Below are 26,792 nucleotides of genomic sequence, written 5' to 3'. Positions count from 1 at the left end.
CGCACACAGAGTGGCTGCTGCTCATTACCGTAATCCACAGGATATAGGTACGCGTTCTCATTTTTGTAATGCAAAAACGACTATTTTATACTTGGTATTTCCACTGCCGAGTCGCCTTATGAAAATGTGAATGTGCGTTAGTGCTTTATTAATTATAAGAAATGATTACTTTCTTCAAAATACAACCAACAACTATTAGTTTCACTTCAAACTACCAAAGTTGTTTTACATCTGTATTTACGGTAACGTCGGTTGCGTACTTCGGGTTCCTCTCGGGTGAGGTACAAATACTGTAGCTTCAGACATAACAAGTTCAATCAAGTCAAAACTCATCAATACCGCAAATCCAATTTGACAAACTCAAGCAAACCCAACGGGAGTCGTTAATAAACGCGCAGTGTTGTATTACATGTATTAAATTCATTAAAAAGTACATCAAAATTCAAAAAAAGCCCCCACTTTCTTAACAGGGAGGAAACTTTGTGGGTAGCTCTCCCCTTGGAGTCCCTCCTCTGCTCCCACCTTCGCCTCCTCTGCTGGGATTGCCTGTCGGACCATGGCGCTTCAATCGGGACGTTTGGCTGTATACGTGGCGTTTAATTGTGTTATTCTCGCACTGTTTAGTTTTACCTCAACGGCTTGGGCAGGAGGCAGCCCCAATGTTATGTCACTTCTGCAGCCGTATGATTTTCTGTATTACAGCGGGGTCCGCGCATATTTTAGTGGGGAGTGGGGCAAAGCTGCAGAGCTGCTGGAGAAATCCATCGTGACCAGGGAATCACTGTTCGGGGTCCGCAGGCAGTGTTATGACGACTGTATGGCAGCAGGGACAGAGGCTCTGAAGAAACTGGGTAAGCTGGGCGGTAATATAAATTATATCAGATCAATTACTGGTAATATGATGATCTGTCTGAACAATGCGCCTGAATGGTGCTGTAGAAGCTCATTAACAGTCAGTAACATGTTAATTACATTAAACTGCATTAATAAATTAGCTATATAACACTGGTGTAGACCAGTTTTGTCCCTGCTGACTAATATTGGCATATCAGCAAAAAAATTGGCCAATAAAGATAATCTGTGACACAGTTTTGGGCGACTTGGATGTTTCAAAACTGTGTAGAGTTAAAGCTAATTTGCTTCAATGGAACAAAAAAACACAGACTAAGTGTCGGTGTCTGAATCAGCTGTCAGCCAGTCTTTTTATTTTATACCCTGGTATTAATGTCATCAGTGCATCATGCAACATATTAGAACAGATTTTGTGAAATTCAATTATTCTTTTAGCTTCTCACAACTGACATAATTACACTTGCTAGATCACAAACACACCCTCAGGGATGAACCTGAAGGGCTATGTCAGGAGGGGCATCTGCTGTGAGAAATAAGGGAGCAGTCACTAGTACCTTCTTCCATACAACCTGCTGAATGTTTTCAAACCTGCCAACTTTAAGGAAAGGCCAGAAATGACTGACCTACTCAGTGAATATGTAAAGTAGAGCATTCATGGATTCATGCAGACGAAATAGTGATGTGTACCTATGCTCTGAAGAGAAGAGGAGTAGAGGTAGTAAAGGTAGATGAGTTTAAATATCTGGGGTATCCAAAGCGACAAACAGTACACAAGGGAGAGGTGAAGAAGGGAATGCAGGCAGGGTGGAGTGGGTGGAGACGAGTTAGAGAGGCATGGTTGAGATGGTTTGGACATACGCACAGGCGACATAGTGGCTATATATATTGCAAGGTAAGAAAAAAAGAGGAAGGCCACAGCAGAGGTTCATTGTGGTGAAGGAGGCCATGCAGATGGTGGATAATAGGGAAAGAGTGAGATGGAGGCAGGGGATTCATTGTGGTCAGCCCTAAAGGGAACGGCTAAAAGAAGAAAAAGATTGGACCTATCATGTAGCCAGACAGATAGCTTTGAGTCTGTGTTAATTACTAGTTGGAAACTAGATTTTATGAAGTTACTGGCAGCTTCACTCTCACTTCTCGGTGTCTAAATGCGTAGCTAAAGAACAATGTGACCTCAAGAGCTCAAAGAATGTGTGAGATAAGCTTTTTTGTGTTTTGTTGTGGATTGATTGCAGTTCTAGAACTCAAAATTTATAAAATATATGCCACAGGCTGGGACCTTATCATTTTTTCAATGGTGTGTGTGTTGTTAGACTCTGAACACGGGACTATGTGGGACCTCTGGGCCCTGGACTGGGTGCAGCAAAAAGCTGAGTGTTTGAGGTTCTGCATTGGACGCTCTGTCACACATGTTGGACAGCTTCCTGTTTCTGCTGATATAGAATACGAGTTTGGCACTCGCAACCCTTATAACTTTCTGCAAGTCACCTACTACAAGGTAAGCCATTCTTTACACAGCCGTAAGGAGCTGCTGCATAATAAAGCTCCTAAATTGTCATTACTTCTACCAGTACTGTGCTCCAAATTGTCATTTAGAGGAAAGCACCTGTCAGTATTGTCTGCAGCCATAATTATAGTTCAGCTCACAGCTGCATAAATAATCACAGCAACACCCTTATTGGTCTGTAACAAACTTCATTCAGTCTCTCATTTTCCTCCACATCAGCTGGAAAAGTTGCAGAGGGCGGCATCGGCAGCTCACACCTACTTCGTGGCCAACCCCTCTCACCTGGAGATGAGAAACAACATCGAGAAGTACAGACGGATGGAAGGCGTGACCGAGGAAGATTTTCAGGACAGAGAGAGTCACAATGAGAAACACTGGGTGAGGAGGGAAGAGTAATGGGGCATACAGTGTAAGTGGGAAGAAACTGGGTTGCACTGCTTAGAAAAATCAGTCAAATCTGAATAAATGTACTGTCTGACCCATTCAGAATCAGCTGATTCTTCAGCATTTTGGAGCCCTCATACCTTCATAAGCACAGAGGAGAGACACATGACATTTCTATGTCTTAAAAAGACATTTAAAAAAACTGAAGGCTGTCTTACATCCACTCTAAATGTTGCAATTTAAAGCAAAAATGTTGTGATTACCTTAAAAAATTATCTTAATTTAACAGAAATTCTAAAAAGCTGCTTCATTGTCATAAAATCTGTAGGCGAAGATAAAGAACACTTATCTAAAGAGGCTTAATGGTTAGGTTAACAGTATTTGTCAGCACTAGTCAAACATATTGCCTTACCTTCCACCTTCTTTCACAGCTGCTAGTGTTGCTATTGTCCAACTATAAGCAGATAGCACGAAAGACCAAACTACTTATCTTTTTGAAGCACTTTAAGTCCTCTGGAATGAACCAATAGTTCTCAGTTTTAGTTTCTAAAAAGCATAAAAGCTTTGATTCACTAGTTAAGCAGTGGAAGAGTTTTTGCCCTTGCTAACTACGTAGTTAATGATAGCCGATATGCAGACAGGTTTAAAGGCTTTGAACAAACATATCAGACTTTTCTTTAACTGATTGATCCTAACTAAGCCATAGCTAGTCCTCTAATAGTCCTCACTCTGATGTAAGTTCACAACTCAACTGCTAATGAAGTGCGTTCAAACAGAATGGTTTTAGAGACGTCACTGTGGAGAGTCAGACGTGGCCTGAGGGACTGAATTTCTCTGTCTCACTCTCACCTTCACTTGTCTGTTTTCTAGCCGTGCAATCCAGATGTGAGGTGTCTGCCTCTGCCTCTCATTTTCACTATCCAGCCACACGTGTTATATCACGATTAGGCATAAATGCTGCCTGTAATGACATGCACATATCTCAAAAGTAAAAATGTACTTCATCATCAAACGCTAGCCTTTAGCTTTGGGTAACACTTAACAATAAGGATTGTAATAATCAGTGTGTAAACCACCTATAATTCAATAGCATCTCATCGTTATTGATAAGTGTGTGTTTTATAAACGGTTAATCTTTTTCTCCTCAGGTAAATGTTTGTTAATGCTGCTGTAAGGATTACTTAGAGGAGCACTGAGAATACTTTTGCACAGCAATTTTAAAATAGTTATATTTAAAAGTGTTATATTTCTTAAACACTATGATACAAAACAATACACAACTCATTAGGTTTTGTTTTTTTTAATTAGCAAGCAAATGGTGACTGTGTTATTTCTCTGTGTTAATCTCTGTCTCTGTGTCACTGACTTCAGGTCCTGTATGATGCTGCACTGCAGCTCGAGGCTAACTCTGAATGGAAGCAAGCAGCAGAGAAATGGAAAGCTTGTGTGAATGAAACCCTGCGGCAGACAGAGGAGTGCAGGGTGCAGTGTGAAGTCGCTTCCCAACGGCTGCCTGAGGACAGGGGAGTTGACAGCGTTGACGGCGTGTTTGAAAAGGCAGCAGGTAAGAAGCAGGCAGAAGTTTTGAGCCAGACAGAAAGAGACCAGAAAGAGCCAAATGTCACCAGTTTTTGTTTTCTGTCCAGCCCTGTCCCTCTCCCTGCTCTCATGCCGACAGTCATGCGTGACTCAAGTGGCCACACGACCTGGAAGGATTTCTGCTCAGGAGGACTTCCTGCCAACACAGCTTGAGCATCTGCACATCGCACAGTTTAAAGGTCTGATTTTTTAGGTCAATGTGAAGGTCACACACGTGATTTTATTATTCATCTTAAGACTGATGCACTACTTTGCATTACTTTGCATCCTCGATTCCCGGCAGGTGGTGACATAAGCGGGGCGTTGCAGATGCTTCGCTCTCTCCTGCTGTTTTACCCCTCTGACAAGGACTCCTTAGACAACCTGCAGCTCTACCATGAGACACTAGGGGGAGACACAGAGTCACAGAGCACACAGCCTGCTCAGGTACCATTCAAACCACTCAAGGTTCATTATATTGAAATGACCACAGTGGTGTAAAAACGTAAAAAGTCATAAATCCAATAAAGTAATCCAAGTAATTTAAATGAGAAATACATTTTTTCTCTTCTCTTGTTCAGTTATTTCAAGCATTAAGTTTCAAATTCATCTTTAAAGTCATGTTTAAGCACAGATTTGTGTGTTTTTTGTCACACAGGAGATTGTCAGATACATCAACCACTCCTTGCAGGAGAAGAAGCTGTTGTATTTTGGTATGGAGAACCTCGACTTCACTTTCACAGATCCAGTAAGTACTGATGCCAAAATGTGCAGTGCAGTGACAAGAGAGCCAGCTATAAAGCATTTCTTTGCTGAGATTCTTCATCACCCTCTGTGCAGGATCTTTGGACTCCAGAAGAAGTTGTACCTGAATCATTGAGGGAGATCTGGAGGTAAAAAAGAAATCAAAGGTGAATCTGTCACTAGTGGAAACTAATGAAACAGAAAACTCCATCTGTATCTTTTGTGTTTTACTGTTAGAGCTGAAAAAGAGAAAATAAATGAGAAAATGAAAGTGGGCGAGCAGCAAGAGGAAGTGGATGACAGTGGGTTTTTTGCAGGTGAGAGACTGTATTTTCCCTATGCTATGTGTCTTCAGCCTTTTCTACCTAGGGCATCATGGGAGGAGCTCCTCGTCACCTTAATTACACTTCAGCTAGCTTAAAACAAGGAAACACGAGTGTATCCATGACAGACATGCCTGTTTATCTGGCATGTAACCATTAACATCCATCTATCCATTAACAAGTGAAATAATGAATAACATCCACACGTACCTACAGGCTTTGTAGGGTTGTGAGTAAGGATAAACAGATTATAACAGCTCACACATCTTATGTATGTGAAAATAGAGGATCATTTAAATGTAGTGTGTCACTGTTTCCTGGCATCTCTGTTAAAGATGACACACTAGAAGACATTCTACTCTTTATATTACACTGCTTAGACTTTTCTAAAATATAAAACAGGGAAGGAGTCACTTATAGTCAAGTGGAGATTAACCTGTCTGCTGCTATGGCCATCAGGGAAAGTCACCAAAAAGTCACAAGCTTTGTGGGTTTTGTTCAATATTGTGGAAACTATTACAAAGAAATTGAAGCGGCAGTTTATACCGAGAAACAGAGTTTTGTCTTATTTGCTTGAATAATTTATCAGTTTCACACAGAGGAAAACGAGGCGTGAAGTGACACAGTTTCTATGGATCTACTGAAACCTGAAGACCAAACAGACCAGTGCCTGAAATAAAAGTAAAATCAAAAAGAATACATTCAGTTTGTTGGGATCTGGTCGCCCCATTACACGCTGTTGTTATAGAAGCAAAGATTTTCCATTTGGCAGCTTCTGCGACTTCATATCACCAAAAACACAGTCGTATCACCATCTTCTGGTGACCCACTTACTGTCTTATACTTTCTTATTTGTCCTCTCTGCAGGAGGTCCGGTGCCTCGGGTGGGCGTGACTATCACAATGGATGACGAGATGCTGAATGGCACCAATCGAGTCGTCCTGGATGGAGTCATGACGGAGAAGGAGTGTGACAGAATACTGCAGTTAGCATCAGTAAGTTCAATCAGTTTTTTTAACGCATGCATGTGAAAACCCCTAACTTACACATTTACATGGTCTCTCATAGGTGGCAGGATCTCTTGGAGATGGTTATCGAGGACGGCGGTCTCCACACACTCCTCATGAGACGTTTGAAGGTCTGACTGTCCTCAGGGCGGTGAAGGTGGGTGGAAATGATGTAACTGAAGCAGGTCTACGAGCATCTCGTGACCCTCACTGCTGTTTCTTCCTCAGTTGGCTCAGGAAGGCCTGGTGAACCAATCAGATGCCAAGCTGTTACATGAGCTGGGTGAGAGAGTGCGAACCGTGCTGCACTCCTACTTCAGGAGCCCCTCAGGACTTTTCATCACTTTCACACACCTGGTCTGTCGCACTGCTGTCACAGGTAAAACCAACAGTACTCAATACTAGGATAATTGGAACAGGTTCTCTAATGTGTACCCAAATCATCCACTCTATTCTTACTTCATTACTTAAAGTTAAATGTGTTATTTTGTTCTTGTTCTGTTTTTTCTTTTTAAATCAGAGGATCAGAAGGGCAGGCTGGACCTCTCTCACCCCGTCCACGTTGACAACTGTCTCCTCGAGCCGGAAACCAAGCAGTGTTGGAAGGAACCACCAGCTTTCACACACAGAGACCTCAGGTACTGAAAAAACATCTCTTCGTGGATTAATAATAAATTTGGGCTCACACTTGCTCCATAAATAATTTTAGAAGATGTTCTCAAGCCATTTTATTCCAGCAAATATCCACGAACAGAATGTTTTAATACGCCTTTACTGGTAAAATGTCACTTAGATATCATCAGCTTATAACAGTGAGAGAATGGTACATGTCATCGTTGCCAGAACAAAGCTGTCACAAACTGAACAAAGAACTCTGTGATCCAGAGACTTGTGTCTGCTCAGAATAGTTTTCTGAGAAACACCTTTAGCTGCTTGAGGAATGTGACATTTTCAAACCATTATATAGAAGATGTGAACATCGATGTTGTTTCTCCATTTCACAGCCATAAGCTACATTTGGGAGTGTTACAATATTAGTATTAGAAAATGAAGTCAACTTTTTGAAGCTCTCCTTAGCAAATAATCAAAGGAAAGCTAAAACATAGCATGCTTGTATCTGCAACTAATTTTGCTGTTTAAACAATGATGTATCCCGAGATACTGGTGCTCAAAAACTGATTACAGAAAAATATCTTGCTGTGTCTGAAGAGGACAGGTGGGAACATTTCTTAGATGTTGCTGATTTTATAGGGAATTACCTAAAAAGCATTAGTTTGCACTGCAAGTCTTAAACAGTGTTTCAGGGGAACAATTGTGGCAAATATCAAAACAACCAGAGCACCTGTCGTCACTGATAAATAGTTTTGTTCTGTTGTTATGGGGAAATAATGACACCTTAGAGCTACGTGAACCGATGGAGGTGGAGGGAGAGCAGAGAAAACACTGCTCTACAACACAATTACTCCATAAATAAATGCAACTGAAAACTGAACGTGACACTTAAAGTTGGTGTTTTTAGTTTTTATTATATGCCAACAGGTCAGTCTAAGGAAAAAAACGTTAATAATTGGAGACTGAAATGGCTTAGTTACATTTTGAGCTGAATTTTTGGCAAAAAAAAGGCCCAAATGGTTGTAGGTGGTAGTGTTTCAATGTTTCTGCTTTGACCAAAGGAAGGAAATATGTAATTGTTGCAAGTTCTGTTTGTCTGTCTGTTTGTTTGTTAGCACTTTAGTGTCCACAGTTTTCAAGATATCATTTTCAGATTTTATGAGATGGTTATGAGGTGGATGGAGGTGGGCTGTCTGAGTGCTCCTGTTATGAAATGTAACTGTCAGTTTTAACATTTTGTGACATTATTGAATTGAATTTTAGTCAGTGGCAAATCACAACAACCGTCACCTCAAGATGCTTTATATTGAAAGTTAAAGATCCTACAACAAAACAGAGAAACCCCAACAAGATGACCCCCTAGGAGCAAGCACTTGGTGACAGTAGGAAGGAAAAACTCCCTTTTAACAGGAAGAAACCTTCAGAAGAACCAGCCTGTTACAGATTAATTGTTTCTATTTCACATTTTAAAACTTTAACCCTGGATTTGACCTTCCTTGTGGCAGGAAATCTGCAGTGCTGCAAAGTAAAGTTACATTTCTTTTTATTTCAGGGGTAATGAATTTATTTTATTTTTTTGGACAATTTTCTTATCTAAATGTTATATTATTTTTGCATGATTGATTAAACTGACATTTCTCCATGGCACAGAATCTCACCTAGACGCAACATCTTCACCTGCCTGTTTCTTCATCGTATAGTAAACAATGAAGAAATATTAAGTGGCCAATAAATGGATGAAGAAATGAGAAGTTTTAGTGAGAAATTAAAACGGTCCACATAGGTGTGAAATTTAAAAATAAATAAATGGGATTAAAATGTAAAGTGGAATTAGCAGGACTACATAACAGTGTTATAACAAACTATAATAATCAAATGACTGTGTGTGCATTTATGCTCAGATTTCAGCCTAATTCTTACACAGCAGGTTACTTTTACAACTGAATGACAAACATCTCTCTGTCTCACAGCGCCATCCTCTACCTGAATGACAACTTTGATGGCGGAGAGTTGTTCTTCACTAACAGAGATGCCAAGACCGTAACGGTAAGTCATTCTAATCTTTTTATTACTATTTTAAGTCTTTAATTAATATATTTGTTGGAGCTGGTAAACTTGTCTTCTGTGCCTTCAGGCTCGAGTGAAACCCAGCTGTGGTCGACTGGTGGGCTTCTCCTCGGGTCCGGTAAATCCTCACGGTGTTACCGCGGTGACCAGAGGCCGGCGGTGCGCCCTGGCCCTCTGGTTCACAAAGGAGAAGCTCTACAGGGACAGGGTGAGCTTTATGACAGCACAGAGCTGCCATGACCTCCTTCTCCTCCTCCTCAGGTCTGGCCGGTCACCTGCAGGCGTGTGGTTGATGATGTCATGATACCGGTGTTGGATAACATGAGCAGCTGGGGCACAATGCAAATCTTGTGGCTGTTTGCATGTTTTCCTATTTACTGTGCCTGGTCTGTGGTGATGCCATGACATTGTCTTTTAGGTTTATCATAAATGCAATCATTTTTCATGCCCCTGACAATTTATAAACCAAAACATGTTTAGTTCTTTTAATAAGCTGTGATTTTCTGCAGCGAGGGAGTGCATCCTCATCAGTGATAATAACAGAGATGTAAGGAGCTGCGCTGAAGAGCTGCTGTCGAGCCAAAGAGACTATCGAAACGACTCAGTTTACATAACTTTTAGCATCACGTAGATAAAAGAAAATCTAAATTTACATGTAGAAACACACTTTGCTTAGATGAACAGGGGATTTTCAGCTCCAGCCTTACATTATCTGCTTGGCTACATTTTCATTAAAGTTTTGTTTATGCAAGCAAAGTTTCATTAACTTAGTTTATCCCGCATTGGTCATTGTTTGCCCTGTGGGCTCGTGTTGAGCAAATGAAGCTCACTCTAACAGAGGAGAATCTCTTTTACAGAAAAATTGTCCTGAAAGTGCAAGAAGAGAAGTTGAAATTATTCCAACAAAGATGAATGTTCCTCCCAAACTTTAGTTTTATGTCACTGTGACTGCAGGAAGTCAATATTTGAGCTGCATTTTGGATCTCTCCCTCAGGAGCGAGAGGAGGCAGAGGCCGTGTGGGCTGCAGATGGACACAGTGTGGTGAAAACGGACGAGGAGAAGGAGGGAGGTGCCACCTCTAGCCGTAACGCTCGGAGCCAAGTGACAAAGGAGAAGAAGCGAGAGAGAGGCAGGGTGACGGGGGGCAAGGATGAGCTGTGAGGGCCAGAATGAGCCCACACTCCATCATTTACCCACACGTTCACCCTCTTCATGTTGCTGCCTGGTGGTGTACAGTTTGCATCTGTGTATATACTGTATTTATACTGTATATGATGAGGGTATATGAGAGAAATAATGTCCTGTCGTCCCTCTAATGTCAATCACTGCCCTAAAAACCAAAGAGAATAAAAAAAGTCGTAAATGTGACTCTGTACAGGTGTATCGTGGGTATTGTATGCCAAATGCATGCAAGTGCTGAACAGAGAGCGCATTAGATGATGTGAAAACAGGTCTGTGTAATCTATTAGGTGATTACTGCACACCCTCTTTAACACCCTGCTGATAAAAACAATTAAAAATAAACAAAAAGAAGGTTAAAGTTTATTTAGTCTGTTAGACAAAGATAGGATGATAAGATAGGAACCACACAGCAGCAGGAACCTGTGAACACAGTGACGCTGTCCAGAAACTATCGTTTGAGGCAGTAAAAGAGGGAGAAAAGGACCAGAGACAGACAGCGAGAGGTGTGGAGGGAGGGGAAAAAAAGATAGAAATAGAGAGATTACTGTTAATCCCTCATAAATGAGTGCATTTGTTTATGAAGCTTAAAAACATCTCCCATTTAGAATATGGAATAGTAATCCGGGAGAGATGATTTAATCATTCACATCCAGCGCAGTGACACTCGACCACCTTCTCCCATCTTATCCTCCCCATTACAACCAGAGCCTCCACTCAGCCCCCCTCCTCTGCTTTCATCTTGTGCATTAGGTGCCGACTTAAGTACCATTCATGGCCCATATTAACACTCTTACTCCCCCCTGTGTTATAATCCCCTGCTGCTGGAATTGGGTCGGTGGGCCCTTTTTAATGCAGCCTTGGGTTTAACCTCTTCCCTCCCTCTCACATTGAGACCACGTAGCGCCCAAAACACCTCCGCATTAATCTTCACTTAAGTAGTAGTTAGTCACTAAAAAGCATTTTATGCATAATGCATTTTAATGCTTTTTAAAGGCACATTAAAGATCACAGCCGTCTAATGATACCTGCGTATACAAACGAGAAATGTACACATCAAATTTCTATGTTTTTACATGAGCAGCAGAAATTATGTAAGGCTCAGCCGCACAGTTATAAAACTGGTGTTATTATAATTAAGTGCTGTGTGTAGTGAGTAGCAGACAGGATACTCATCTCCTATATCACATTTCCTACTATTTGTGATTATGACCCTAACCTCCTATTGGTTGCCTGATGATGATGTCTGGCCTTGGTGCCTTACGTAATTTTGAAGAGTAGAGTAAACAGAAATAATAAGATTCCAGTTTTTATTTTACATTCCTGTTTATAGGGGTAGCCTGTATCAAAAGTTAAAAGAACAGCAGCAGAGATGCAACATTTCAACACACCAACTGCTTACATACAGTTAGAACAAGAAACTGTACTCTGTTTACAGCAGCTTACTGTTACTGTTGAACCCTTCAGGGTAGTTGCACCATCAGACACAGTCTAAGGTGAAAAGTCTTCGCAGTCATTTGAGTTTGCTTGGAAAGTGGAAGGAGATTTTTTCTCCTCGACTCCCCTGCAGACGGCTCAGAAAATCAACTTTGAGTTGAACCCAGAACCTTGTTGCTGTGAGACGACCTCGTCTGCTAATCTCTGCATCAAAACACTGCCAGTTTACACACGAATACTGAAAGAAACTTGTCAGAAAAACGAATGCTCGTCATTTTAATGTAAACAGTAAAACCTTGAAATATCAGTCAAATTATACCCACACCTGATTGACAGATGTTTTTGTCTAAGCACAAACCGCCTGCTGAGAGTGCACAGATATTGCTTGGGAACATATGCAAGGTGAATATACACCCACTCACTTGCTATTTCATTTTCAAGTTCATCTTGCTAGTATCGGGTTGGATCCTCTTTCACCTTTAGAGCCGTCTTAATGCTTCACGGCACAGATTCAACAAGATGCTGAAAACATTCCTCAGATATTTTTCACCATATTCACATAATAGCATCACACGATTGCTACAGATTTGTTAGCTGCAAATCCATGATGCAAATCTCCTGTTCCACCACATCCCAAAGGTGCTCTATGGGACTGAGATCTGGTGATTGTGGAGGCTATTTGAGTACAAGTGAACTCATTGTCAAGAAACCAGTTTGTGAGGATTTGAGCAAAATGGCACATTATAAAGGGAAGGATATAGTCAGGAACAGTTCACAAGTTGGCTGTGGTGTTTCAGTGATCCACACCTGGTAATAAAGTCCCCCCACACACACACACACACACACACTGTTACACCACCAGCAGCCTGAGCAGCTGTTACAAGGCAGAATGAAACAATGCTTTCGTGTTGTGTCAAATTTTGACCCCACCACTCAAACACCACAGCAGAAATTGGGACTCATCAAACCAAGCAATGCTTTTTTAATTTCCCGTTGTCTAATTTTGGTGATCCTATGTGAATTGTAGTCTCGGTTTTCTGTTCTTAGCCAGCAGAAGTGACTGATGATCTACTTTGTAGCACCAACAACTATGCCGTGCTCAAAGTCATTTAAATCAGCTTTCTGCTCCATTTTGATACTGGGTTTGAACTTCAGTAAGGGTCGTCTAGACCATAATGAGTTATAAAAACATCAGCAGTCTAACAACATGTTTGTGTCTGACACATTTGTCATTTAATCCACTCACTCCTCCCACAGATCAAATGTTCAGAGATCTCTTTCAGCGTGTGCAAAGTAAACAAAACAAACTCTCCTCTTCTTGTTTTTATTGTGCTGTGCAGGGACCGAGTGCAGTGAAATTTTCATCTCACTCGGGGAGGGATGCTCACCTTTTCTGCTTTCAGTTCAGTCGGTTTAACATCAGTAGTAAATGTAATAAAATCATAGAAGATTATAAGACTTTACAAACCACTTTGAGAGTTTTCCTTGTAGTAGAGCGCGGCATTGTTAGTCTTTAAATAGTAACCCATAATCGGACACTCTTTCTGTCTTTATCCCGCCCTGTTTCTGTGCCTCTGCTAACAAATCCCTTGTTTTGCTCTTTGTTTTTTCTCTCTGTTTCACTCGCCGTTTCACAGCCTGTGCTTCCCTGACTCCATTTCTCCAAATCAAGGGTCAGCACCACTGCCGTTACCACAATCCAGCGAGCAAAGGTCAACGCTTTTAAACTGCAGAGCTCAATTTAGCCGCGCTGAATCACAGAATGAAGCCAGGAAGCACACAGCAAAGGCTTTTCTGCTCCAAACACAGATATGTTCACAAATGTGCAAACAAGGGATTCGTATTGTCTGATGGCGTTCAACTGTCCGAATCCGTGTCAACAAGGGTTTGCCTGGAAAGTAGCAATGTGATATCTGGGCTACTTGTTCTATATTGGAACAAGTAGGATTTAATTTGTTCATGGGCAGGATTTTATGTTATATTTTCTAATTATTCTTTGCAACTAAGTGAAGTGTGTTTTAGAGAAAGAGCATTAAACAAGGTCTTAGACTGGGATGTTTTGCATGTTGTCACTGTGTACTTGTAAACACCCCTAAGCAAATTTGTTTTAGGACTAGTTTAGGATTTGAATGTGTTCTTCTTGTTCAGAGGACACTCGGTATTTGACACAAATTTCAAGGAGAAGTTACAGACACTGCAGTACAATAGCGCTGCCATACATTTTTCATGAACATACTTCAGCTACAGAAAGTAACTCTCAATAAAGTGACTCTCCTGATCCATGTGAAAATCTCAGTGGGAGAAAGGAATGGGAGCTCCCTTTAATAATGCAGTTGGGATTCAGCACCTGATTCGGTGACTTTCTCCCAGGCCTTTTGGGTCAAACGCAGTCTGTTCTCGTCGATCCGGCTCTCTGCCTAACAATGCAATGTCATGATCGTGAGTGCAAGCTGCGTTGTTTCGTAACTAACACAGGTGATTTACTCTGTTAGATAATGTGCAAAAGCTGTGGAGTGGCACATCAACAGACGAGTGACAACAGAAACCTCTAAATTTAGATGTGTGGGCAGAACTCGAGCAAACCGAAGGGATATTGTGGCTCTTTATCTCTACCTTTAGATGACAAAGAACATAGGAGACAGCTATAGTGGCGCACGCTCTACACACTGTCAGGAAATGCCCATGGTTGTTGGTCTGCTTGTGTGTAAGAATCATCCATTCCCCTTAATCCTGCAGTTATTCTTGCTTTATCATTGTAGCCAGTCTGATCCCTACACTGCCAATCTCCCCCTCTGCCCATACACTTTCTAATATTAGCTTCACCTCAGGTTTACAAAACACAAACCCTCCTGTCAGTCATAGATCTTTTGAAAACTATCTCAGCACCATAAAAAGCCATGTTCCCAGGTCCTCTATTTATCCTCTTCTCCCTCCCCTCCACGATTTCCATCTCTTAGTCTTTTGACTTGGATTCACCCCGGCTCATGTCTTGTGACCCTACAGACATGCTCTGCACCTTGTTTGGTTTCACCCACTGTTTCTTCTCCCTTTCTGTCTATTTCACCATCACCCCCCCTCCCCCTTACTCTTCCATCCCAGGGTTTATCCCCTCATTGCTGATCTCCCTTCATCCCTCCAATCCTCATTTGTTCCTCATAGGAGCAGTGAGGCAAGTGAGGAATACCGCACTGTCCGCGATACCAAAAGCGAATGAGTGGAGGAAAGAGTAGGAACAGACAGGCTGAACTTATGACAGCAACCTGAGAGAGGCCGCTGCAGGAAGAGGGATTGAAGATCTACCAGAACACCTCGATAGCAGTCTCCGATTGGTAAGTGGATGGTCATGTGTTCCTTTCAGCAGACATTGATGTTTTCAGTTTTGTGGATATGCTGCGGTGTCATGCTTCATGGGCATCAAGGGTCATACAAAACGGACCTGAACACATTTCCGGCTGATATCTTTTTAAAATGTGTCCATATTTGTGACGTTTTTAAATGTGGTTGTTTTGAGTGTTGTGATTCCTACACTTCAGAAAAGAAGTGTAAGAGTTCTTCTCAAGCTGGAAACCTGCTGATTATTAAAACAGTCTGATTAAATATCGAGTATGGAGATGTCACATTTATACTGATACACACCCGATGTCTTTAGCTGCGTTTCATCTTTTGCTTACAGCACATGCAGATGAGGGATTTGCACGGGATCAGCATACAATAGTGATTTAATTGTATGCTCTGATAATCTGAATAAAAAACAAACTCCTTTCGTGGTCTGACTCTTAATGCAATCGGACATAATCTGCATGACAGAGCTGCGTAAAGTTATTCCAGTTATTATTTTCCGTGTAAACTTAAGAATCAAAGCATCGGCTGTTTGAAGTTTTAAGAGTTGGAGAAGTGGTCGATGGCATTTATGCAACGTGAAAAAAATGATCTGTTACAGTGTGCCTTTTACAAGAAGTCATATACACTGTTGGTGGAGAAGGGAGAGGTGCTTTGGCTGAAGTCAGGAAGACATTTTCACTGTGATGCTAACTGAGTGTTACGGTTTAATTAAAGCCAATGAAAAACATCTTAATAGTGACATAAATGTTATTTCACATAAACTAATAATTCACTGCCATTTAACAACTTCTTAACATCCCCTTTAAGAATATAAGAGGGAAACTGTTTGAGGAGCTCTCTGATTCAAAGTCGAATCACTGGCCATACTGATGGGCCCTGCCCCACCTTTCACCAGCTCTCCCTCTGCCCACCTCCTCCATCTGCCCCCTACCTCATTCTCATGCCCCTATCTGCCGCCCCATCCCTTTCTCCATCTCTTATCCAGATGCAAAGAGCAGTCAGTAATCGGATGAGAGCAGATTTGATTCAAAAGGCATCCCTTAAAATCTCAGCCAGTAGGATTTAAAACTCACTCTCCTGCCTCACCTCTTACCCTTCACCCCCCCCCCCCCCCCCTTATTTCAACCCCCTGCCTCCCCTCCCTCTGCCTCCACTTCTCCCTCTGTTTGTGTTAATGCACTCCACCATCCCACCACCCTAGCAGTCAGTTAATCACACGGAACAATGGCAGGGTCCCAGGAACACAATGGCAAAAGGGTAATAGCACGACTAAAACACTCAAGCGTCATTAAAACGCTCATTGCTGGAGCAATTTCCACATCTGGAGCAAAGGCTTTAAAATCCCCCTTGGTTCAGAAACTTCAGGGACGACGTATCAGTAAGCAGTTTAAGAAAGCTACACCCAAAGTGTAGCTGCTGCGGCTGGTGTGTGTTTTTGGAGCGCCGCATCAGGCCATCATCCATTTACTTTAGCTTTACACATAAAGCCCAGTGGCAAACAATTAAATCAAATCTCTTTCTTTTACAGAGTCACTCCCTCCTTTCCCTTCCTCTCCTTTTCACTTCAAACAAATTAGAGGCAAATCCACTTGGTCATGTGTTTTGACAGGGACACTCATTCAAATAGTAGAGGGGAGAGAAAGCGAGAGATTGCTGCAGGGACGCAAACAGTAAAATCAGCGCAAGTATTCCCTCCTGTCACTTTTTAAGGTAAGATAAAGGAAATGGCATCATGAAAACTGATTGCTTTAGAAAGAAAAAGAAGTAACTTTTAATATTTGTACAAGAAACTGAAAAGGGTGTGTTTTCTTTTTAAAGTTTGCTTATATTGTGGTGCTTCACCTGAGAAATTAACGCCGTGCTTTTCCATCTGAACTTCTCTGTGCCACTTTTTGACTTTCTGGCTGCCTCTTCAGTTGTGCGTTGATTACATTTGTCACACTTTATGAGTCTGACCATTAGGCGATTGGTTGTACCGCTAAACATTGCTCATTTAATCATCACATTAGCAAATTTAATAGCCATCAGCAGCAGATGAGAGCTCAGCTGGAGTGTTAAATGGCACAAATTCCTCTACAAGTGTTGTGAATTTGCCGTGAAGCTGAGAGGCAGCGAGTGAGAGCTGATACGCATCATTACAGGACATACTGGTTTGTGTGTACATTGAGGGTGAGGATCTTTGCTCTCACATCGTCTGAAGAGCAAACTTTAACCGGGTGAATATTCATACGGTCTGCCTGTGCGTGCGTGTCTGAGTGTAGGTGTGTCTTGTGGGTTTCTCTGTATGTTCCTGCGAAGTTAGAAAAAGTTTGCAAAGCTGATGGGGGTGGTTTGACTTGCAAAGCAGCACTTACCTGGAGACCTGCAGTAGGGAGGTTAACAGGTAAATGCAGGTAAAATTCTGGGATGGAAGGATAGCGCGGGTGACTTGGCAAAGATTTTATGATTTCTTGGTGACTGAGTTTTGTTCATGCTGCTTCACCGGAACTCTCCTTCTTATTCCCAGGACTACGGCCTCTTCTGACATCTTCTCTACAGCCCACTATTGATTGATCGCCATGGGTGAAATGGAGCAACTTCGAAAGGAGGCAGATAGTCTCAAAGACCAGATTACCGTAAGTTGGCCACAATATATCATCTGTGGTAGATCCAGCATAATACACATACTGTTCTGTCTGACGTGTGTTCACATATTATTCCTGACGGCACTTTGTGTGTGTGTGCTCTGCAGGCAGCTCGCAAGGCGGTGCAGGATACCACACTGCAGGAGGCAGTAGCTGGGATCACAGTGATGGGGCGTGTCCAGATGAAGACCAGGAAAACACTAAGGGGTCATCTTGCCAAGATCTATGCAATGCACTGGTCCACTGATTCAAAGTAATTACCCAACATGCTGCACAAATTTAAAGAACACCTGCTTTTTTGTTTGTGTTGCAGCCAAGATCTGATAGTTTTCTAATAATTTTCTAAATAATTGTGAGGAAAGTGAGAAAAGTCCAGATATGCAGAAGGGAGATGGTAAATTAGATTTGCTTTAAACTGAGTAAATTGATAGGGGGGAGCATATTCTTAATGTTACAGCCTCTGCTTCACATGTTTTGGGTTTTTTTGCTGATTTTAATCCACATTTCTCCCCCAGGCTGTGTGTCAGTGCCTCGCAGGATGGAAAACTCATAGTGTGGGACACCATCACGACCAACAAGGTAGGAGAGGCCAAAGGGCAGGTCTATTACAATTCCGGTAATAGGAATTTTTGTTTCCAGCTATACCTAAACCCAAAGTAAACGTGGTTGTAAACCTTGCAGGGTGTATTCACTCTCAAACACACCAAAATACACAAGGTACTTCTCACTGTGCCTTGAGCATCTCTCGCTCAAACATTAAGACTTAAGCACATACCTTTAAAAGTTACAGGATCTAAATTTCCATCGTGAGACAACTAAATACACAACAGTAAATTCAGAGGCTGAAAACAAGCTCTCCTGTCCTCTGTGTAAACCTAGGTGAATGCCATCCCTCTCAAGTCATCGTGGGTGATGACCTGTGCCTACGCACCTTCTGGAAACCTTGTGGCGTGTGGCGGTCTGGACAACATGTGCTCCATCTACAACCTGAAAGGCAAGGATGGGAATGTCAAGGTCATGAGAGAGCTGGCAGCGCACACAGGTAGGAAGGTGACAAGAAACAGAAATTAAACGCTCCTTTGTGATGAGTCCTGCAGTGCCCCATGTGGTATTTCTGTGGTTGTACAGGTTACCTGTCCTGCTGTCGTTTCCTCAGCGACACTGAGATCATCACCAGCTCAGGCGACTGCACTTGGTAAGAATATAGTTCGATTTACTGAACAAAAGAAAGCTTGAATTGATTCTTTTGCACTTTAAATTGAATTAAACTTGCCTTTCTAGCGTACTATGGGACATTGAGACGGGGACCCAGAAGACTGTGTTTGCCGGACACCAGGGAGACTGCATGTCCCTCGGCGTGTCCCCAGACTTCAAGTTTTTCATCTCAGGGGCTTGTGACTTCACAGCTAAGCTGTGGGACATCAGGGAGGGCACCTGCAGACAGACCTTTGGAGGTCACGAGAGTGACATCAACGCCATTGGGGTGAGAACAAAGGGGGAAAAAAAGATTTCCTTTTCTATTGTGTGCAAAGCTCTCAGCGCGTCCTGTCCAAGGAGGCACGCTTTCTAACCACTTCTATTTCCTCCAGTTCTTCCCCAACGGTAATGCAGTGATAACAGGATCAGATGACGCCACCTGCAAGATGTACGACATGCGAGCTGACCAGGAGCTCATCACCTACCAGGACAGCAGCATCATGTGTGGGGTGACCTCTCTGGCCCCCTCCCTGTCTGGACGCCTGATACTGGCTGGCTACGACGACTTCAACGTCAACATCTGGGACTCGCTCAAAGCCGAGAGAGTCGGTGAGGAACCGAGTTACTCGACTTTTTTTCTCCATCTTTTTTCTGCTATATTCCTTTCACTTAGTTTCCAGAGTGAGTTTGCTCTCTTCTTTCTGTCATTGTGGTTTCAATACAGTAATATAATGCAACACAAACACCTGACACACAGTCCCATATACACCCCAGGGACAATAAATATTTGAACCAACTCCTCTTAATGCTGCTGGACAAATCTGACCAAACAAGAAAGACTAAAACTACATTTTCCGTCTATTATTAGTTTTAAAAGCACACAATATTCTTTTAGTTACATTTCCTTGTAAAGTTTAGTTTTGCACATAAGTGAACTAAAAGAAAAAACTGGGAGATAAATCTGAATTGGAAGTTTATTTCAAAATGTTTGACCCTTTGACTCATTTATTTCCCTGCTTGCTGCTGTTCAGGTGTGCTGGCTGGTCACGACAACAGAGTGAGCTGCATCGGAGTATCCACGGATGGCATGGCGTGCTGCACGGGATCCTGGGACAGCTTCCTCAAGATCTGGAACTGAGGCTGTTCATTGCAAAGAGAGCACTTAGTGAAGTGAAGAAAATATAAAGAAATTGAGGTCTGTGGGAGGGGATGAGGAGTCACATGGGGTGAGAAGAGGGTATGTCAAATTGTGCCAAGTCCTATCTAACGGTGGAGCGGGGTTGTAATGTGAAGATTTTCTCTCCTCTCCATCACGTTGCGCTCCAAACTTTCTTCTCACGTTATGGGGGAATTCTGGGTTCGGGGGTCTGAGCAAATGTCATTCCCATCAGTAGTTAATTCTACTGTGGTTCACATGGATGCACATTAATTACAGCAATTTGAGAACAGTTGCCAAATGGAAACGGTAGCACACAGGATGAGATAGAATTGAATACGTCCAGATGAAGCATATGTTGTGTTGGGTAACTTACTAACATGCTGTGATTTCTATCATAGCATAAGTTAAATCATATAAATAATATGAGCTTTATTGTTTCAGACTGTTGTTTGTTGTTAGTTTTGGTAGATTCTCTAGATGCTTACATTTACTTCCTGTTCATTTTCTTAACTTTAGTTAAAATGGAGTTCTAGCTTGCAGATGTCTGCATTAGCGTGTGTTTTTGTATGTGATCGATGGACAATATTTACCAGGATTTCGGGTCTCATCACTCGGCCTAACCCCTCGGTAGCTAGACCTGAAAAGTCCTTTGGGTAAACTGCTGAACTGACAGATGGGATAATAAAATGATTTTCATGCTTCGCTAAGCACTTACATAAAAAGATGACCCATTTGTCTCAGGACAGGACTCTTTGTATGAGTGGTACATGGATGGTAATGGCTGCCGTGCTTATGAGTAGTACATCTGAATGTGTATATAAGTGCTTACTTTTCCTCTGCATGCAAACCTTTAAACTTGAAGGACAGGTTGTGTATATAAAAATGAAAAAAACAATCTAACTCTAATTTAAACGGGCTCTTTTCCAGAGTGGATACACACTGTACAAAGTGAAGCAGCACTATCTAATAAAGATCTGCATTACACAAGTCTAAATGTTTATTTCTGGCATTCAAATCCTTCTAGATACGAGTGAAGCATGTGAAATGTCAGCCACGCTTCTGTTTTCTTTGATTTCACTGTAGAGAAAATGTGAGCATTTATTTGTAGCGTGACTTGAGTTGTCTAGACAAAAGCATAAGAATGTAGTTTCTCTTAAGGATAAACAGGCTCTTTGTGCATTTAACAAGCTCAGATGTGAAGCCTTGCAGGCTTTTTACACACAGCTGCATGCTAAACAAACCCTGATTGATTTTATAAATGAGCAGATCTTTAAAAATCTGCTCTTCATCTATCTCACATATTGCATCCAGCTAATTTAAAAACACCAACTAACCTAACATATGTCTTTGGACTGTGGGAGGAAGCCAGGAGAACCCAGAGGAAGCACACACAGACGCAGGAAGAGCAAGCAACCCCCACATAGACATGCACCAGTTGGAGCTCAAACCAGGGACCCTCTTACTGTGAGGTGAAAGTGCAAACTGCTTCAATCAGCCTCACTCCCATCCACACTGTAAAACCTTCACCTTGACCAACCTCTTTTATCCCCATATTATCAATTAAAATTAATCATAAAAAAATGAGGATGATATAGCCTCAGGTAAAAATGCTAGAATAAAGATCACCTGTCAGACAGATGCAGGGTTGTTGCCTCAGCTCACCCCTTTATGGAATATTCACAGAGGCCTTGACTCATAGGAACTAATAGCTAAGGAGAACCATATAATGGCATTACTCACAGATGATCTTATCATCCAGATTTAACTCCGCCCATACTCATGTACATGTGAATATCTCCAAAACACAAGTTCTCTATCAAGTTATAATACATTAATTATAATACAGAGATTCAAAAGGGAATTTCACCAGAAGATGATGGAGCGATTGAAGGTACACATCATACAAATATACCCCTGGACAAACTGTGTAGAAGTGTGCAGTCACAGCAGTTCATGTACAAAACTACGAGCATGCCAATGGACTTTAATAATGTTGACACTAAACACTTTAGAGGACATATTTGGTTGTGATATTTTCAAGGATCCCAGTGACACTTTTGGGACTGATACCTAGTGGCACGATTAAATATGACGATATTGCTCCCTTTTGAATATTGCATGTAAAAAGACCATAAATAGGAGCTGCTCCTCCAAGAACAGATCATCGGCTGGCCACATGATCTGCCTGCAAGTCAAACATTTAGAGTATAGAAAGACTGTTTACTACTGTGCTGTTTATTTATTTCCTGTTACTCTTTCCACACCCTTCTCTCTTCTGTTGTTTCCTTGTGACAAAAAAGTAAAAATGAATAAATGTAAAAACTTTAAAAAAAAAAAAAAAAAAAGGGCTACATCTAATTAATGCTAAAATGTCTGTTTTTCCTAAGATTTTATTAGGTACACCTGCTATAGTGCTCGCTAGTGCAAATGTCAAACAGCCAATCACATGACAGCAACTCAGCAGACATCAAGGTAACCTGCTGAATGAACTGGTAGCTACATAGTGCTTTTTCTTCACTCAAAAGCATGCCTTGGGTATAGAAAAGACACTTTACACTCACACTGATAGGCGAGGGCAACGAAGTGTTCACCATTGCCTAAGGACGCTTTGTCAGTTCAATGACATGGGAGCTATGCAATCTTTGCAAACTGGAGAAATATTAAATTTCAAGTGTTATTTCTGAATATAATTTAGGTGTTGACGAAGATTAAATGCGCACAAAAACGAACAAGAAGACTCTCCAAATAACAGATAAGAGTTAATCAGTAAAAATTTAAAGCTCTAGTAGGTTTGCAAATTTTATTTACACAACAACAAGCAGTTAAATATATACAGGACAACAAATAGTTTGTGGAAGCTATACACATAAAAGCACATTTTAAAAAACAGTGCGTGCAGTGCCTCATCGGTTCTCCTTATCCAGACACACAGCCAGCACTCGGCGGTCCATCTGTCCAGCCCTCTGCTTGTCGGGAGTGGACGTCTTCAGCTTCATCTGGGAAGAAATCAAAACGTGAATTTCCTGTGTTTTTGGACAAGTAAAAACACAGATGTTGCTTTCATGAGCCCATATGTGGGTAAATTACAGCTACAAATACCTGAGCGCGCTGGTCTCTGGGCGAGTTGGTCTTCTTGAGGATCTGCAGCGGAGAGCGGCCTTCAGTACCTGAAGAAAAAGAAAGTTTAAAAAAGGAAAAGCAGAACAGTCTCACCATAAACAATCAAAAGGTGACAAACTTCCTACACACCTTTCTGCTTCAGTTTTCCAGACTGTCCTTTGTTTTCGTTGGCTACGTTCTTAACGGCCACACGGACGGCAAGAGGAGACGAGCCTCCTTTTCCACCGAGCCCCTGCACTCCTCTTGCTCTGAGCCCAGACGGACGAAAGCCATTTCCCAGCCACTGTGGTTTGAAAACAGTCTGGCTGGGGCTCTTTGAGTCAAAGGTGGGGCAGCGGATGCCGGTGCAAGCCTGTGGCTGCTCAGGACCACGAACACATGGTGGACCGGATGGAAGCAAATTAGCTTCTTTAGCGAGCTCTTTAGTTTCTTCCTTCTCTGGCTGTGTAAGGGAATCATCAGCATCAGTGTTGGAGGGGGCAGGTTCAACAGGAGAGTCTGCTTCAATGGTAGCAGAAGGAAGGGCGTAAGCGTGATCCACACCATCCCCAAGTGGCTCCACCTCTGTGCCAGGTTCTGGGGATGAAATATTTTCATGATGGACCTCTGCAAAGGCTCGGGGGGAGGGAGCGCCCTCGTGGCAGGTTATCAGGCTCATGCTCAGTCTCTTGTGAAGAGGAGACTCTCTTGCTTCCTCAGCCTCCTCCAGGCTAATATCTGCTTCAGTTTCTAGCTCCACCTCCACCTGAGGCTCTTCAGGAAGCACAAAAGGACTCAATTTCTCTACGCTCTGGAGAGGGGGCTGGACAGGTGGCACCAGTAAGTTAGCATGCTCATTAAGGTTGCTGGACGGCTGTGGGCTCAGGAGGGGCTCAGTCGATGCCAGCTCTTCACTTATAAAGTCCTCCTCTTTCTTTGATGCGCCACTGAAGCCTTTCTGACGGCCTTCGGGGAGTTTCCCTTCAACCTCACTGTGGAAAATCATACCCAGGCGACGAGCAAAGGACCCGACTGTTGCTGGAAAGATGAATGAAAGGAAGTCATTTTTTTAGATTTGTTTGTTTTTTTTTTCAATAAAGTGAGAAAAGTCAAGCTGAAAGTTATTACGTTTATATATTACTTACCTCTCATAACTTCTCTCACAGGGGTGCGGGTAATGCCAATGGTAGGTGAACGTGGATCACCGAACACCACAGGGCACTCGCTTTTCATCTCAGCGGACGTTTTGGACACAAGCTGCCCAACCTTGCAAAAATATTCAATTATTTTATGTTTGATTGCCCCACAGTTTACAAAAGTAGTATAGAGAATAAAGCAGGGTCAATAATTATCAGTGCCTCCCACCTATTCCCCATCAGAGGGTAATTTTTTAAACTTGCATGTTGTGACATGCAAGTTTAGCAGCTAAACTGCACCAGCTTTGTGTTTATTACACAAAGGATCAACGACAAGCAATGATATCTTGGATCTGTTTTCTGATACTTTACTGGAGAAAACTTCAAAATGTGGATTTTGGGTGAACTTTCTACACTCATCCACACCATCTGGGAAAGATGGAGTATAAGCGCATGTGAAAAGTCTCATTTGTTCCCCTCACACCTTCTATAGTTTGGACATATCACACTGATCAAACAAGAAGCTTTTCAAAGTCTTTGAAATGTGAGTACAGAAGAGAGTTTGGATCAGAGGGCCTCAAGATCAAAGTAAAAATGTTCATGCCTTCATTAATAAAAAAGAATGACTGCACATTTTCTGGAGTTCAGACAGTACATTTTTTTCAGACTTTGTGTTTTTTTTTAAATATATGAATGGATCCACCAGGTAACCCACCTGAATAGGTGTTCGTTCTATGCCAGCTGAGGGGGAGCGAGGATCGATGAGGTGACTGATGTGAGTCTTTTTGAAGGCTGGCTCTGGTTTTATGGCTGCAGATGCAGTCATCTTACTCTCACTTGATCCCATGATCCTTTTTTTAATGTTACCTGCCATTCAGGTAAACAGAGTTCTATTCATTTATTTATTCATAACATAAAAACACAGCAAAAATACAAAGCACAGATGTACACATATTTAGATGAAATACAATAAAACTATGTATTATTCTCATTCATCAATACATTGAAAGGCTCGTTTCTTGGTGTATTCTTCATTCTTACAATCACACAACGGTAAAAACTAATGCTTGACAAGGCATAAATAACCTGTTGTTAAACATTGTATTTTAGCTTATTAGCTGATGGATTAGTGCTCGTGACTTAAAGTTAACGTTAGTTTTTAAATACAAAAAAATCGTAGCTCATCTTAAACACGACTTTACTACTATATCTGTCACTATGGACAATTTGTATGACATTTACAGAGCTGGAAACCATATTCACATCTACGTATGTTAGCTAAATGTTGCAGTTTCACGTTAACCGTTTAAAGTATAGCAAAAGAAAAAAAAACACAAACTCGGTCTACATCATTCGGACGTGTCATTTATTTCACTACTCACCTGAAAAAACGACAAATACAGTGGACCAAGCGTATAGTTTATCCGCCTTTCTCCTATTCCACACTTCAGATCAACAGGAGGAACACACGACTTTTAAAACATTTAAATGGCGTGGTTGCGCTTATGTTATTTTTAAATGAACCAATCAACTTTCTCTTGCACTTCGCCTTCTCGACTCTGATTGGCCTAGAGGAATGCGAAGTTTAAAAGAGGGCGGGGTGGGCTGCTGATAACTTAAGGAAACGTTTTGTTTTTCACTTGTGAGAGAAAATGAATTTGTTGGGAAAGCTCCGGAAACACGAGTTACGAGTTTTCTTTTGAATATGACTTGTTAAAGTAAGTATGGAGGCCGGAGTGTGCCAAGAATAAATAAAACATTGAACATGAATAGCGAGTTCGCATTTAGTGAAAATGAATAAAATCTGCGCATATATAATAATGATAGTCAAAGGTAAAAACAATGCTTGATATAACCCTTCAGATTTCCAGATAGATTTAGCATAAATTTTTTAAAGCATTTAAATTTAGATTTTTTACTTTGAGTACCTGTATGTTAGGGAAGTGGATTAAAACAAACAAACAAACATAGGAACTGAATTAAATGTAATGCAAGTAATCATGAAATCAGGTTACTTTTCCTGACAACCTCAACAAAAACCTAAATGAATGAGCCAACGTCATTGGTATGAGCTCTGAAGATTTCAGGCTGTACTATATCACTGGTCATATTAGAGTCTGCAAGTGTACCTAATCAAGTGGTTGTTAAGTGTATGCACTAAAAAAAACCCTAAAAACCAAACCACTACAAAAATTATAGAATTACCCCCCAAAAAATAAATAAATAAATAAATAAAATCACTTTTTGGTAAATTAACTGTTCTTTATTAAGTGCTGAGCACTCAAAGCACTTTATTACAAGGCTCATTCACCAATTCATGCAAACTGTTTCTATGCATAAGCACTTTTAAACTAACATTAGCACACACTCCAGTGTGCATCAGGCCCAATCAGGGATCAGTATCTTGCATGAAGATCCTTAAACTTGTAGACCAGATGACCTGCACTACCTCCCAAGCCACAGCATTTTGTATTTCACAAGTTTTAATAATTTTGCATTACTCACAAAAAACAAAAAAACATGTTAAACAAATTAAAATCCTTA

At 41.5% G+C, this 26,792-nt stretch overlaps 3 protein-coding genes across 3 annotated transcripts; 2 read left to right on the top strand and 1 right to left on the bottom strand.

The window, feature by feature from the left end:
* Positions 1–512: 512 nt before the first annotated feature.
* On the top strand, positions 513–10,443 carry p3h3 (prolyl 3-hydroxylase 3). Its single transcript, XM_085423291.1, has 16 exons — positions 513–851; positions 2,166–2,350; positions 2,579–2,737; positions 4,115–4,307; positions 4,390–4,521; positions 4,626–4,768; positions 4,980–5,069; positions 5,162–5,214; positions 5,303–5,382; positions 6,256–6,383; positions 6,457–6,552; positions 6,624–6,774; positions 6,916–7,033; positions 8,978–9,053; positions 9,142–9,282; positions 10,069–10,443. The coding sequence occupies exons 1-16, from the start codon at positions 557–559 to the stop codon at positions 10,234–10,236; spliced, it is 2,208 nt and encodes a 735-aa protein (XP_085279417.1). The 5' UTR covers positions 513–556; the 3' UTR covers positions 10,237–10,443.
* A 126-nt stretch (positions 10,444–10,569) lies between these two features.
* gnb3a (guanine nucleotide binding protein (G protein), beta polypeptide 3a) lies at positions 10,570–20,986 on the top strand. The gene is made up of 9 exons (XM_085423292.1): positions 10,570–15,020; positions 17,540–17,648; positions 17,765–17,910; positions 18,173–18,236; positions 18,537–18,699; positions 18,786–18,852; positions 18,939–19,140; positions 19,247–19,463; positions 19,886–20,986. The coding sequence occupies exons 2-9, from the start codon at positions 17,592–17,594 to the stop codon at positions 19,990–19,992; spliced, it is 1,023 nt and encodes a 340-aa protein (XP_085279418.1). The 5' UTR covers positions 10,570–15,020; positions 17,540–17,591; the 3' UTR covers positions 19,993–20,986.
* Positions 20,987–22,799: 1,813 nt separating this feature from the next.
* On the bottom strand, positions 22,800–25,783 carry cdca3 (cell division cycle associated 3). The gene is made up of 6 exons (XM_085423288.1): positions 25,631–25,783; positions 24,964–25,115; positions 24,258–24,378; positions 23,263–24,150; positions 23,113–23,180; positions 22,800–23,009 (listed from the first exon to the last, which is right to left on the bottom strand). Exons 2-6 carry the CDS (start codon positions 25,093–25,095, stop codon positions 22,917–22,919), a joined length of 1,302 nt encoding a protein of 433 aa, XP_085279414.1. The 5' UTR covers positions 25,096–25,115; positions 25,631–25,783; the 3' UTR covers positions 22,800–22,916.
* Between the last annotated feature and the right edge of the window lie 1,009 nt (positions 25,784–26,792).

The sequence above is a fragment of the Rhamphochromis longiceps genome, linkage group LG11, assembly GCF_057381845.1.
Source record: "Rhamphochromis longiceps isolate RC_006_pf linkage group LG11, R_longiceps_female_GT1.1, whole genome shotgun sequence".
Classification (NCBI taxonomy): Eukaryota; Metazoa; Chordata; class Actinopteri; order Cichliformes; family Cichlidae; genus Rhamphochromis; species Rhamphochromis longiceps.
Note: the sequence above shows the minus strand (reverse complement) of the source record. Positions and strands in the feature narration are given on the sequence as shown.

Coding starts and splice junctions, on each gene's coding strand:
- p3h3 (XM_085423291.1), top strand. CDS start 557: ATGGCGCTTCAATCGGGACGTTTGGCTGTATACGTGGCGTTTAATTGT. Junction 4,769..4,979: donor AGAGCACACAGCCTGCTCAG/GTACCATTCAAA, acceptor TTTGTCACACAG/GAGATTGTCAGATACATCAA. Junction 5,215..5,302: donor TCATTGAGGGAGATCTGGAG/GTAAAAAAGAAA, acceptor TTTTACTGTTAG/AGCTGAAAAAGAGAAAATAA.
- cdca3 (XM_085423288.1), bottom strand. CDS start 25,095: ATGGGATCAAGTGAGAGTAAGATGACTGCATCTGCAGCCATAAAACCA. Junction 24,379..24,963: donor TAGAACGAACACCTATTCAG/GTGGGTTACCTG, acceptor TATTTTTGCAAG/GTTGGGCAGCTTGTGTCCAA. Junction 24,151..24,257: donor TGTGAGAGAAGTTATGAGAG/GTAAGTAATATA, acceptor TCATCTTTCCAG/CAACAGTCGGGTCCTTTGCT.
- gnb3a (XM_085423292.1), top strand. CDS start 17,592: ATGGGTGAAATGGAGCAACTTCGAAAGGAGGCAGATAGTCTCAAAGAC. Junction 18,700..18,785: donor AGAGCTGGCAGCGCACACAG/GTAGGAAGGTGA, acceptor GTGGTTGTACAG/GTTACCTGTCCTGCTGTCGT. Junction 19,464..19,885: donor GCTCAAAGCCGAGAGAGTCG/GTGAGGAACCGA, acceptor GCTGCTGTTCAG/GTGTGCTGGCTGGTCACGAC.